Source organism: Mobula birostris, chromosome 7 (assembly GCF_030028105.1).
Source record: "Mobula birostris isolate sMobBir1 chromosome 7, sMobBir1.hap1, whole genome shotgun sequence".
NCBI lineage: Eukaryota > Metazoa > Chordata > Chondrichthyes > Myliobatiformes > Myliobatidae > Mobula > Mobula birostris.
In genome coordinates, this window is record NC_092376.1 from 3,085,814 (window position 1) to 3,098,882 (window position 13,069).

A 13,069-nucleotide genomic window follows, 5' to 3' on the forward strand; every position below is an offset into this window, starting at 1 on the left:
TCTCATGCCTTATGGACTTATTATATACACTGTGCATTCAAGTATAACACCTTCAGTCCTGTGTTCAATGGTTCAATTTAATTATGAGTGTTCAACCTGAAATTCTTACTCTTAGCAGACATTCGCAAAACAGAGAAATAAAACCCCAAAGAATGAATGAAAGAAAAAATGTTAGAACCCCAAAGCCCCCTTCCCCCCACACACAAGAAGCAGCAAAAGCATCAACTCTCCCCGTGTCCTCCCCCACCCCACGTACTCCAGCAAAGACATCAGCTCCCCCCCCCACCCACCAAGCAATAGCAAGCCGAGACCATGATCTAGAGTCCATCAGAATCCATTGTCCATCTCAACACTTTGACCTCACAGCAGGCCCTCGCTCCCAGTAATGAGGGACAGAGAGATGTTGCTCCTGTCTAATCGAGAGCGGGGGCCAACAGCTCTCTGTTTTAATGTTACAATCTGCAGTGTCTTTTATTCAAGTCCCTCTGATTCGAGAATCGGTAAACTCTCTCTCACCATCGAGAGAGCCGCATCCTCTGTCTCGATGTTTCAATTTCTCATGGTGTTTCAGTCGGCAACATCGGCGAGGAATCAGCTCATCCACAGGGCTGCACCCTGAAGGCATATGTCTTCCAGACTGCTCGTGGAGATCCCGGAACACCAGGAGAGTTCCAAAGAGTGCGAACCCACCACCCATGAAGAACATAGTTTGAGCGCAGCTGTAGATCGTGGACTCCAACAGGACCCCAGCCACCTTGGAAACAGGAAAAGAGACATGAAGACAGGAGGTTTAACCTGTTTCGCAGTTGAACTGGAAAATGCCACCCATGTCCGCAGAAACCTCTGGCACCATCTTTAACTCATCACTCTCTTTGAATTTTCCTCCATGTTACGCCACACCTCATTCCACCGGCTGCAGTTTTGTCCTATCATCTTCCTGTCCTTCCTCACAGTCTCACTACACACTGTATTGACTTGTATACCAACTGCCCCACCCTCAGCCCTATTACTGCGGTTCCCAGCCCCCAGCTAGCTTACAACAGCTCCAGCAAACCTGCCCATGGTGGCTGTCACGTGACAGAGTGCTGTGTGTGTTGTCCACCACTGATTTGGGACTTACTGATACACTCCGAAACTGTGGAATTCAGTATCTAAAACTATAAGGGATGCAGACTCAGTTAACACTTTTAAATGCCAGCTCAAAACCGACGTATTTAACTTTGCTTTTAACTAACATCTTTTTTATTTTCTTTATTTCTTTAATTTCAATAGTTTCAATCGTTATATTTATTTACAGACTGTATACAATATACACCCTGAGTTTTTTTTTCTTCGCAGATATCCACAAAACCAGAAATGTCCCAAAGAATGAATGACAGTTAAAACATTAGAACCCCAAAGCCCCCTACTCCCCCCTCCCATGCACAAGCAGCAAAGCGATGACCCTCCTCCCCCACCCCCACAAAAAAGCATCAGCACCTTCCCTCCACCCACCAAGCAAGCAATAGCAGAGCCCCCAGTCAAGACCATGATCTGCAGTACAACAAAAACTAATCGTCCACCCGACAATTCGACATACCACAGGCTCTCTCTTCTTAATAAAGAGCAGGGGTGTCCCCTTTCACAGCGAGAGAGGAGACATAACAAAACAACTCACTGATTTATGGTGTTAACATTTTCATGTTTGCACTTTAAACCCATTGTAAATCAATTTCAACTGCCTTGTCTGTATCAGAAATGCGCTATAATTATTATTAGGGTGCCGTGGTAGTGTAGGGGTCAGCGCAACTACGACAGCTCGGGGCATCAGAGTTCAGAGATCAACTCCAGCTGCATCTGTAAGAAGTTTGTACGTTCTCCTTGTGTGCACGTGGGTTTCCTCAGGGTACTCTGGTCTAAAGATGTACCGGTTAGTAGGTTAATGGATCATTGTAAATTGTCCTGTGAATAGGCTGGGGTTATGTAACTGGGTTACTGGGTGGCACGGCTGAAAGGGCTGGAAGGGCCTGTTTCGTGCTGTATCTCTAAATAAAGTTATTATTATAGTCACTGAGATTTCAAAGGTGTCTGGGAAGTTGAGCTGGTGTGGGGCAGGTGGATGATCTCTGGTGCCTCGTGACATGATGTCTTCCTACTGTTTGCTCTCTCTAGGTTGCTCATCCTCTGGTGCGTAACCAGCTGGTCGAATACGTCCACAATGGGTTCTTGGTGCCTGTCATGGGGCCTGCCCTCCACAAGGTAAACTGAGAACTGCTTCCCCACCACACGGCCGCTTTGTCCCCACAGCCTCACACCTCCCCTACTGCTCCTGCCCTGCTCCGTTCTCCGGCTTCATGTGCGTCCCTCCCCACCGCCCACCACCACATGCTGTGACCTTGCTCCCTAATAAACTGAAGGAGGGATGCTACTGTGGGAGGGAGGATGCTGAGGGAGGGTCACACTGTGGGAGGCGTCGTACTGAGAAAGATTTACACTGTCAGAGCTCTCCAATGGTTTTGGAGTCTGCCAGAGGACTTTGGCAGTGTGGAATATCACTTCGGCAGCGGACTGAAACAGTTTCCTTGCCTGGAAGGATTCTGTTCGGTGATTTTTTTAGTCCGTGTCTCTCGGCGCTGAGCAGTAGGTGTGGCTGGCGGATTGCCAAAGTTTGAGTCTGACTTTGTCGGGAGCGGGGATGGAATACCCCTCCCTTTCGGAATGCCGAGTCCAGGGGGACTGGCTGGAGAGGACTTTGGACTTTGGAGCAGTTAGAGGAACAGCGGACCAGCCTGGAAAAGTGTTCGTTGTTCGCAGCTGCACGGACGGCGCTGATGTTTTTAACATCACACGGACCTCCCTGCCGATCCACCCCTTTTTCTGTTCCGTCCTGTCTGGTGTCTGAGGTGTTTATTTTTGCCTGTTTGCTGGTGTTCCGCTGGGTGTAATATCCCAGTGGCGGTGTTGAACTTTTGAATTCCAACTGCGGCATGGCGGGGTGCGGCTCTAAGATATCTGGGCTGAAGTCTTACGCAGAGTCTGCGGGGTTGGGAGTTGCAGCTGACGAACAGGGCTACCTGTTCAGATTCCTGACTTTAAAGTGCGCTGTACAGTGTACTGTGCCTACTTCAGTCTGTAGGAATGCCAAGCCATGGTGGAGACTGTTGGGGTTTGTGAGGGGATTGTTGCAGCAGTGGTTTTGGATGGGAAGACTATCTTCTATTTGAAGTCGGCGATGGGTATGTTTTTGGCCCTGAGTCAGGGGTTAAGGGTGGGAGGGTTTTTATGTAGGTGGAGCAGGTGCGGGTGATAATACTCCCTGACGTCCACCCCCACTATCCCTGACAAGGCCCTCTTTCCCTATCTGCGCTCCGTCGGCAAGGAGCGATTGAAAATAACCCCAATACGGTACAGAGCACCTCTGCAGGGTTATGACCACCTATTCCCATTTCAACGCTGTCTGCTTGTCTGAATCAGTTTATTATCACTGGCATGTGCCGTGAAATTTGTTCACTGAGCAGCAGCAGTTCAATGCAATACATAAAACAGAAAAAGAAGAAAAAAATAATAATAATCAATAAATAAGTAAATCAATTTCAGTATAAGTATATTGAATACATTAAAAGTCGTGCAAAAAGTAGAAATAATATTTACAAGGAGACTTACAAGGATGGTGTAAATGGTAGGCGTGCCTTATGAGGATAGGTTCAGTGTACTTGGCCTTTTCTCCTTGGAGTGACGGAGGATTAGAGGTGTATAAGATGATGAGAGACATTGATCGTGTGGATAGCCAGAGGCTTTTTCCCAGGACTGAAATAAGTAACACGAGGGGGCATAATTTTAAGGTGCTTGGAAATAGGTACCAAGGGGATGTCAGGGGTAAGTTTTTCACACAGAGAGTGGTGGGTGTGTGGAATGCACGGTGGAAGGGATACAATAGGGTCTTTTAAAAGCCTCTTAGATAGGTACATGGAGCTTAGAAAAATAGAGGGCTTTGCGCTAGATAAATTCTAGGCAGTCTCTAGAGTAGGTTACATGGTCGGCACAACATCGTGGGCCGAAGGGCCTGTAATGTGCTGTAAATTTCTATGATCTATGTTTGTTCCATAATATATATTAAAAAAGTGAGGTAGTGTTCACGGGTTCAAGGTCCATTTAGGAATCGGATGGCAGAGGGGAAGAAGCTGTTCCTGAATCACTGAGTGTGTGTCTTCAGGCTTCTGTATCTCCTACCTGGTGGTAACAGTGAGAAAAGGGCATGTCCTGGGTGCTGGAGGTCCTTAATAATGGACGTTGCCTTTTTGAGACACTGTTCCTTGAAGATGGCCTGGGTACTTTGTAGGCAGGTACCCAAGCTGGAGCTGACTAGATTTACAACCTTCTGCAGGTTCCTTCAGTCCTGTGCAGTAGCACCCCCTCCTCCCCCACCCCCCCGCCGCCATACCAGATGTAGGCTGTCAGAATGCTCTCCACGGTACATCTATAGATGTTTCTGAGTGTATTTGATGACATACCAAATCTCTTCAAACTCCTAATGAAGTATAGTCGCTGTCTTGCCTTTATAACTTCATCGATGCGTTGGGACCAGGTTAGATCCTCAGAGATCTTGACACCCAGGAACTTGAAACTGCTCACTCTCTCCACTTCTGATCCCTCTATGAAGATTGCTACGTGTTCCTTCATCTTACCCTTCCTGAAATCCACAATCAGCTCTTTCGTCTTACTGATGTTGAGTGCCAGGTTGTTGCTGCGACACCACTCCACTGGTTGGCATATCTCACTCCTGTACGCCCTCTCGATTCATAGATGGTATTTGAGCTATGCCTAGCCACAAAGTCATGGGTATATAGAGAGTAGAGCAGTGGGCTAAGCACACACCCCTGAGGTGCACCAGTGTTGATCGTTAGCAAGGAAGAGATATTACCACCAATCTGCACAGATTTTGGTCTTCCGGTTAGGAAGTTGAGGATCCAATTACAGAGGGAGGTACAGAGGCCCTGGTTCTGTAGCTTCTCAATCAGGATTGTGGGAATGACGGTATTAATTCGTGAACTATTATCGATGAACAGCTTCCTGACGTTGGTGTTTATGTTGTCCAGGTGGTCTTAGGCCGTGTGAAGAGCCATTGAGATTGCGTCTGCCGTTGACCTATTGTGGCGATAGGCAAATTGCAATGGGTCCAGGCCCTTGCTGAGGCAGGAGTTCAGTCTAGTCATGACCAACCTCTCTAAGCATTTCATCACTGTAGGTGTGAGTGTTACCAGGCGATAGTCATTAAGGCAGTTCACATTATTCTTCTTTTGCACTGGTATAATTGTTCCCTTTTTGAAGCACGTGGGAACTTCTGCCCATAGCAGTGAGAGGTTGAAAATGCCCTTGAATATTCCCACCAGTTGGTTGGCACAGGTTTTCAGAGCCGTACCAGGTACTCCATCAGAACCTTCCGCCTTGCGAGTGTTCACTCTCTTTAAAGACTGCCTAACATCGACCTCCGAGACAGAGATCACAGGGTCACTGGGTGCAGCAGGTATCTTCACAGCTGTAGTTATATTCTCCCTTTCAAAGCGGGCATAGAAGGCATTGAGTTCATCTGGTAGTGAAGCATCACTGCCATTCATGCTATTGGGTTTCACTTTGTAGGAATCACTGTCTTGCAGACCCTGGCAGAGTTGTCATGCATCTGATGTCGCTTCCAACCTCATTTGAAATTGTCTCTTCACCCTTGAAATAGCCCTCTGCAAATCATATCTTGTTTTCTGGTATGGGCCTGGGTCGCCAGACTTAAATGCCAAATACCTAGCCTTCAGCAGATGATGTACTTCCTGGTTCATTCATGGCTTTTGGTTTGGGAATGTACAGTAAGCCTTTGTAGGAACACACTCATCCACACAGGTTTTAATGAAGTCGGTAACAACTGCAGCATACTCATCCAGGCTCGAAGATGAATCCCTGAATACAGTCCAGTCCACCGATTCAAAGCTGTCCTGTAGGCACTCCTGTGTTTCCCTTGTCCAAACCTTCTTGGTCCTCACTACTGGTGCTGCAGTCTTCAGTCTCCGCCTATACTCAGGGAATAGAAGTACAGCCAGGTGATCAGACTTTCTGAAGTGTGGGCGTAGAATAGCATGGTAGGCATTCTTGATTGTAGTGTAACAATGGTCCAGTGTGTAGTTTCCTCTATAATTGCAAGTGATCTGTTGATGGTAATTGCTTAGTGATTTTTTCAGACTGGCCTGGTTAAAATCTCCCAAAACAATGGTGAAAGTGTTAGGGTGAGCTGTTTCGTGCATGTTGGTCACATTGCCCAGATCATCTAAAGTCTGATGGACATTGGCCTGAGGTGGAATGTAAACTGCTACCAAAATGATCCCAGAGATCTCCCATGGTAGGTAAAAATGACGGCACTTAACTGCTAGATATTCCAGGTCTGGAGAGCAGAATTGGGACAGCACTGATATATTTGTGCACCAAGAAGAGTTGATCATGAGGCATATTCCTCCACCTCTGCTTTTGAGAGACTCTGTAGATCTATCCTGATGGTGTACAGTAAACCCGTCGATTTGAATCACTGCATCTGGTACAGAAGGGGTTAACCAGGATTCCGTGAAACAAAGAACACACCTGGACCTAATGTCCCTCTGATTCAGTACCCTAGCTCTAAGATCATCAATTTTATTCAGCAGAGACTGCACATTTGCCAGCAAGATAGTCGGTATTGGGAGTTTAAAACCCCATTTCCTTAAATGCACTTGTATCCCTGAACTGCAGCCACTTTTTCTACGTGCAATCCAATGAGGAATCCATCCACACTTGGCATTATTCCCATCAGTTTTAAGCAGTGATAGTTTGTTTAAACACATTAAGACATTTTTGTTGACTGCACTGACCTTGGAAGCAGTTGTGCTTATTAGCTGTATGAGGGTGAAATGAGAATATTTAATTGTATCCATTGAAAGTTCTGAGTCACCGCGAAGTGCCCCAGAAGTAACTGGAGCAGGGTGGGGATGTTGGGGGGAGGCTTCAGTTTTATTTTCAGGGGCATTACTATGCTATCCCCTGATCTATGGGTCGCCCGAGGTGCCATCCCTGTAAAGAGTTTGGGCACATTCGGAAGAATTATCTGAATTGTCAGCAGACGACTCCGCCTCGGAGGCACAGGGTGATACTGCTGGGCCTTCCTCTCCGGCTGTCCCTCCTCCCCGTTACCACCCCGTGTCACTGGCTGTGGAAGTCGTGTCTGGCCACGGGGCAGGTGACAGAGAGGGGTGGGTTCAGGTGGTGGGCAAGAAGGCAAAGAAGAAAATAAAGCGTCTGAAGGCTTCTCCCCCAGAGAAGGAGCAGGTTGTTGCTGTTGAACCGAGCCCAGAGGGTCCCGTGGCTCCCAAAATCCAGCAAAAGCCTGGGGAGTTCGAGGGAGGGGAGGTAGTACCTCTGAGATGGAGGTCAACGTGCCTCAACACGTCTGCGGCCTGAAACGGCGGAGGGATGTGTCCCCTGAGACCAGGGTTCAGGACCCACAGGAGGAGGAGGACATACTCGGTAAAGACTGTATGTGCAGAGTGTGTCCCCCTGGAGCAGGAGGATAGCCCTGTTGTACAGGGGCTCTCTGCTAGGGAGGCATCTCTGGACCATGCTGTAGAGGGGCCATGTGAGCAGGTGGACTCGCCTTCAGTTGAGGCTGCATACTTAAAGCCCCGTAGAACAGATATCACCTGGGGGTGGAGGGTCATCAGTGGGATTAGTTTCCCAGATTGTTGCCTCTATTCAGGCCAAGTGCCCTGCTGAGGAGCGTCTAGTCCACGAGGGGGACCAGAGCAACTCTGGATCGCCCTCCCATGCAGCTAGTCAGAGGGAGCATGTGCCAAGGAGCGAAGAGGGTGACGAGGGTGTGGAGGTGGGTTCTGCCCAGGATGTGGGAGGAATTCTGCATCCAGAGGTGGTGAGGCCTCCCTCTGTCACTGGTCCTGGGGACGGGGTAGAGCCCGTGGTCTGGTCTCCCAGTAGGACCACAGGGAGGGGTGGCGTCACATGCAGATGATGTCCGATTGGAGGGTGACAAGCGCGTTGGATGCAGTGAGGACGGAGATGGCCGACTTCCGCAACCCCAGCAATGAGTCACAGCCCATCTCTCTTGAGGAGATCCGGCAGTTTGTGGGGGATTATTGGAGGAAACCTTTTCAAGGCCCAGTTGGCCACTGATCACTGGGCGGGTCTGCAAGGGGTGGTTCAATCTATTCGGACTACCCTCCAAAAGAAGGGGAAGGCTGCTGAGGTAACCCAAAAGGAGAGCTGCCAGTTTGAGAGACTCCTGAAGAAGAGTTATAGGGCGAAGACAGAGAGGCTCAACAGAGAACTCTGCTAGTTCAGTGTCTTAATAAGGTGTGCCATGAAGTTATGCGGTCCTTAACATTAGAGGCAGTAGGGGATCTCTCCTTAGATTCCATCATCACCCTGTCCTCTGGGATGGGAGATCTGTGGTGAGCTTCTTGCAGGAAACCTGCACCATACCAGTGGTGAGTCCACCTGCCTCCTGCAATGGCGAGAAGGGGGCCCACAAGAGCCACCTCAGCTCTACTTCCAGCAGAGTAGCCATCTTGTTGGCCCCTTGTTTCTAGCCTGGAGCACCTAGCAGGAAAAACAGGGGACTTGCCCCTCCCTGAGGCTGAGGAACTTGTGCCAGGCCACCTGCTTCACCTCATCATGCGCCAGGATGGTGCGCCAATGCATTTTGTAAATGTGTAGGCCCCTGAGCCCGGCCCAATGCAGTCGCGGCTTTTCTGAGAGGCGTCTGCATTGCTGGGGACCACAGATCATGGTGAGTGGGTTACCCTGGGGAGGGATTTCAATTGCACCCTCAAGGAGAGGGATCGCATCAGTCCTCAGAGAAGTCAAGCATCAACCATGTTCACTTTCAGTGGGTGCAAGACTGCCAGTAGGTCTTCACAACTGTGTCCTCTGCAAGGGTCAACAGGGAAAAGTGTGTGGGCCCCTTGGTGGGTCGGTGGCAGGTGGACTCCCTACCAGAGGGGTTGAGGGCATTTGCGTGGAGCACCACACACCTCATCTATTTGGGGGTCTACCTGAGCTCGGCTAGGAGGCCTGTCTGGCGAACTGGTGGGATTTGGACACAGAGATCTCTGCCCAGCTCGTTCACTGGTCAGGCCTCCTTCGTGCAATCTCATACTGGAGAATGGCATGACTTATAAATCAGCTGGTCGTCTCCATGATATGGTACCGGCTGATTACTTTAGTCCCACCACTGCTTTTGCCTCCAGGACCCAGAAAAGGCAGGTGGACTTTCTCCACTGGGGATGCTGTCTCCCTCAGGACCCTGTAGAGTTACCTGTACTGTGACCAGCCTCTGCCGGGGATGCTCTCTCCCTCAGGACCCTGCAGAGTTACCTGTACTGTGGCCAGTCTCCGAGGCAGCACGCGCTGGCGATGCACTCTCTCCACTGGGGGCACTACCTGCAGGAGGGCACGCGACTTCCAGCGGACAGCATCAGCTGTGATGCTTTGAGGGAACTGCCTCACTTTTACTGAGAGCTATTGAGGGTCTGGGGCTTAGTCTCATCCAGGCAGGGTGCTCCCGTGCCGGTGGGGCTCGGTGCTCTAGCTGCGAGGGGGAACTGGTCCAATACTATCATGGTGGGTGTTGAGGAGGTTTGTGGGGTTACGACTGCACCACCGCCTGATGGGCCGGAAGTGTTCGTTGGACCCAGGCCTCAGGATACCACTCGGGAGAGGGTCCCACACAACGGGAGCCGTCTCACGGGAATGCCCACCATGCCCTTCTGTGATGCTTCAAAGCGTTTCCTGTACGGGCTGCTTCTGCTCACCTTTCACTTCCTCACCTTTGTCTGCTGACCGGACACGCCCTGGCGATCCGTGTTACCGTCAGGCAGCAGAGGAGGTCCCCAGTGGAAATCTCTTTACACTGGGGTCCTTCCCCTGTACAGTGGGGACCTGGGGTGGAAGGTGTTGCATTGGGCAGTCCTGTACAACAGGTTCCTGAGCAGGTTCACTGACACCCCGTCCACCTGTCCATTCTGTGGCCAGGAGTCAGTGTACCATGCGTACACAGAACGTGAGAGGTTTCAGCCCCTGTTTGAGTTTCTGAAAGGGCTGCTACTCAGGTTCTGGCTGCACTTCTCATATACGGGCACCCAGTACAGAAGGGGGTAGGTCTCGAGGAGGATCTCCTGGTGGGCTTGGTCCTGGGCCTGGCCAAGATAACCATTCATGGGTCCTGGGCCTGGCCAAGATGGCCATTCACGGGTCCTGGGCCCGGCCAAGATGACCATTCACGGGTCTAGGTGGCGAAAAGTGGAGGGCTGTGCCAGAGACGACTACCTGCCCCTCTTCCGAGGATACGTCCGTGCCCGTCTGTCCTCGGAGAGGGGACATGAGGTCACAAATCCCAGGGAGATTTCTGGGACCAGAGTGCCCCTTAGGGAATTGACTGTTTTATAGACAGAAATAATCATATTTTAATTTGAATTTATTTACTGTCTTGTAACTACTGAATGTTTGTATTTTTATGTATTTGTTGTGTAAATAAACATAGTTTTGTGGAAATAGGGTGGTACTGAAGGGCTCACACTGTGGGAGGGCTGGTACTGAGCAGCACTCTGTTACGCATTGTGGGATGTGAAAATACTGGCGGCGAATTCATTGGCTGCAGCTGTTTGTCTGTAGGTGCTCGTTCCTATTTTGTGTGTGCGGGCCTGATTCTCGCGTTGCGTGTCACTGAAACTGCAGTGTATCGGGTGCCATGGTTGTTAGGCTGTGTGTAGACATTTGCACTGTCGGATCTGGAGACTGTGTACGCTGTGTTCTCAACAGAGCTCCATCGAGGAAATGATCGCCAGCACAGCCTACCTGGACCTTTTCCTGCGCAGCATCACTGAGGTGGCTTTGCTGAAAACTTTCCTGCGCTTCATTGTGCTGCATCGGCATGAGGGCAGCACGATCCTCGACACACTGACCGGCCGAATCAACAGCAACTCCCGGGTAGGTTATCCCTCCGCACCTTTGTGGCAAGGAAGGCAGGTGCAAAGTTCGCATTAGTTTTGAGAGGACTAGAACATGAAAGCAAGGATGTAATGCTGAGGCTTTAGAAGGCACGTAAGGCATATAAGTTTGCAGACAATATGGAGATATGTAGGTGGAGGAGCAGGTAGTGTTAAGGAAGCAGAAAGATGTGGACAGATTAGGAGAATGGACAAGGAATTGGCAAGTGGAATACAGTGTCAGAAAGTCGAGGATAAGGGAGTCCTCTTGCAGGGCTCCCTAAAGGTTAATTTGCAGGTTGAGTTGGTGGTGAGGAAGGTAAATGCCATGTCATTCATTTCAAGAGGACTAGAATATAAAAGCAAGGCCTATTAGGCACTGGTGAGGCCTCAGTTGGAGTATCGTGAACAGTTTTGTGCCCCTTTTCTGAGGCCTAGATAAGATGTGCTGACTTTGGAGGGGTTCACAAGAATGATTCTGGGAATGAAAGGGTATCATATGAGGAGCATTTGATGGCTCAGGGCCTGTGCTCACTGGAGTTTAGAAGGATGAGTAGGATCTCATTGAAACCAGTCGAATATTGAAAGGTCTAGAAAGAGTGGATGTGGGGAGGATATTTCCTGTAGTGGGGGAGTCTAGGACCAAACTGCACAGCCTCAGAGTAGAAATACATCCATTTAGTACAGAGATGAGAAGGAATTTCTTTAGTCAGATAGTGGTGAATCTGTGGTATTCATTACCACTCACGGCTGTGGAGGCCGTCATTGGGTATATTTAAGGTGGAGGTTGATTGGTTCTTGATTTGTCAGGGCATCAAAGATTATGTGGAGAAGGCAGGAAAGTGGAGTTGAGAGGGATAATCAATCAGCCATGATGCAATGACGGAGCAGACTCGATGGGCTGAATGCCCTAATTATGCTCGAGTGGTCTTATGGGATTAGTTTCTGTGTGAGCGGGGTTGGGTTGTGTGTGGGGGGGTTGGGCTGTGTGCGAGGGGGGGTTGGGTTGTCTTGAGTGGTGACGGGTTGTGTGTGGGGGGGTTGGGTTGTGTGGGGGGGGTTGGTTTGTGTGTGAGTGGGGTTGGGTTGTATGTGAGCGGGGTTTGGTTGTGTGTGAGTGGGTTTGGGTTGTGTGTGAGCGGGGTTGGGTTGTGTGAGTGGTGTTGGGTTGTGTGTGAGTGGATTTGGGTTGTGTGTGAGCGGGGTTGGGTTGTGTGAGCGGGGTTGGGTTGTGTGAGTGGTGTTGGGTTGTGTGTGAGTGGTGTTGGGTTGTGTGTGAGCGGGGTTGGGTCGTGTGAGTGGTGTTGGGTTGTGTGTGGGGGGTTGGGTTGTGTGAGCAGGGTCGGGTTGTGTGAGTGGTGTCGGGTTGTGTGTGAGCGGGATTAGGTTGTGTGTGGGGGGGATCGGGTTGTATGAGTGGTGTCGGGTTGTGTGAGTGGTGTCGGGTTGTGTGAGTGGTGTCGGGTTGTGTGTGAGCGGGGTTGGGTTGTGTGTGTGGTGTCGGGTTGTGTGTGAGCGGGGTTGGGTTGTCTGGTGTCGGGTTGTGTGTGAGCGAAGTTGGGTTGTGTGTGAGTGGTCTCGGGTTGTGTGAGTGGTGTTGGGTTGTGTGTGAGTGGGGTTGGGTTGTGTGTGAGCGGGGTTGGGTTGTGTGAGTGGTGTTGGGTTGTGTGAGCGGGGTTTGGTTGTGTGTGAGCGGGGGGTTGGGTTGTGTGTGAGCGGGGTTGGGTCGTGTGAGAGGTGTTGGGTTGTGTGTGAGCGGGGTTGGGTTGTGTGTGTGGGGGGGTTGGGTTGTGTGTGAGCGGAGTTAGGTTGTGTGAGTGGTGTCGGGTTGTGTGTGAGTGGTGTCGGGTTGTGTGTGGGGGGGTTGGGTTGTGTGTGAGTGGAGTTAGGTTGTGTGAGTGGTGTCAGGTTGTGTGTGAGTGGTGTCGGGTTGTGTGTGGGGGGGTTGGGTTGTGTGTGAGTGGGGTTGGGTTGTGTGAGTGGTGTTGGGTTGTGTGTGGGGGGGGTTGGGTTGTGTGTGAGTGGGTTTGGGTTGTGTGTGGGGGGGGTTGGGTTGTGTGTGAGCGGAGTTAGGTTGTGTG

General features: G+C 50.4%; 1 protein-coding gene across 6 annotated transcripts in view; it reads left to right on the forward strand.

The window, feature by feature from the left end:
• Positions 1-13,069, forward strand: part of fhip1b (FHF complex subunit HOOK interacting protein 1B) — a 116,373-nt gene that overhangs the window by 76,772 nt on the left and 26,532 nt on the right. For all 6 annotated transcript variants that reach the window (XM_072262445.1, XM_072262448.1, XM_072262450.1 and 3 more), the window contains exons 5-6: positions 2,152-2,238; positions 10,822-10,989. In XM_072262445.1, the coding sequence (XP_072118546.1) occupies positions 2,152-2,238; positions 10,822-10,989 (255 nt within the window). The remainder of the gene's footprint in view (positions 1-2,151; positions 2,239-10,821; positions 10,990-13,069) is intronic.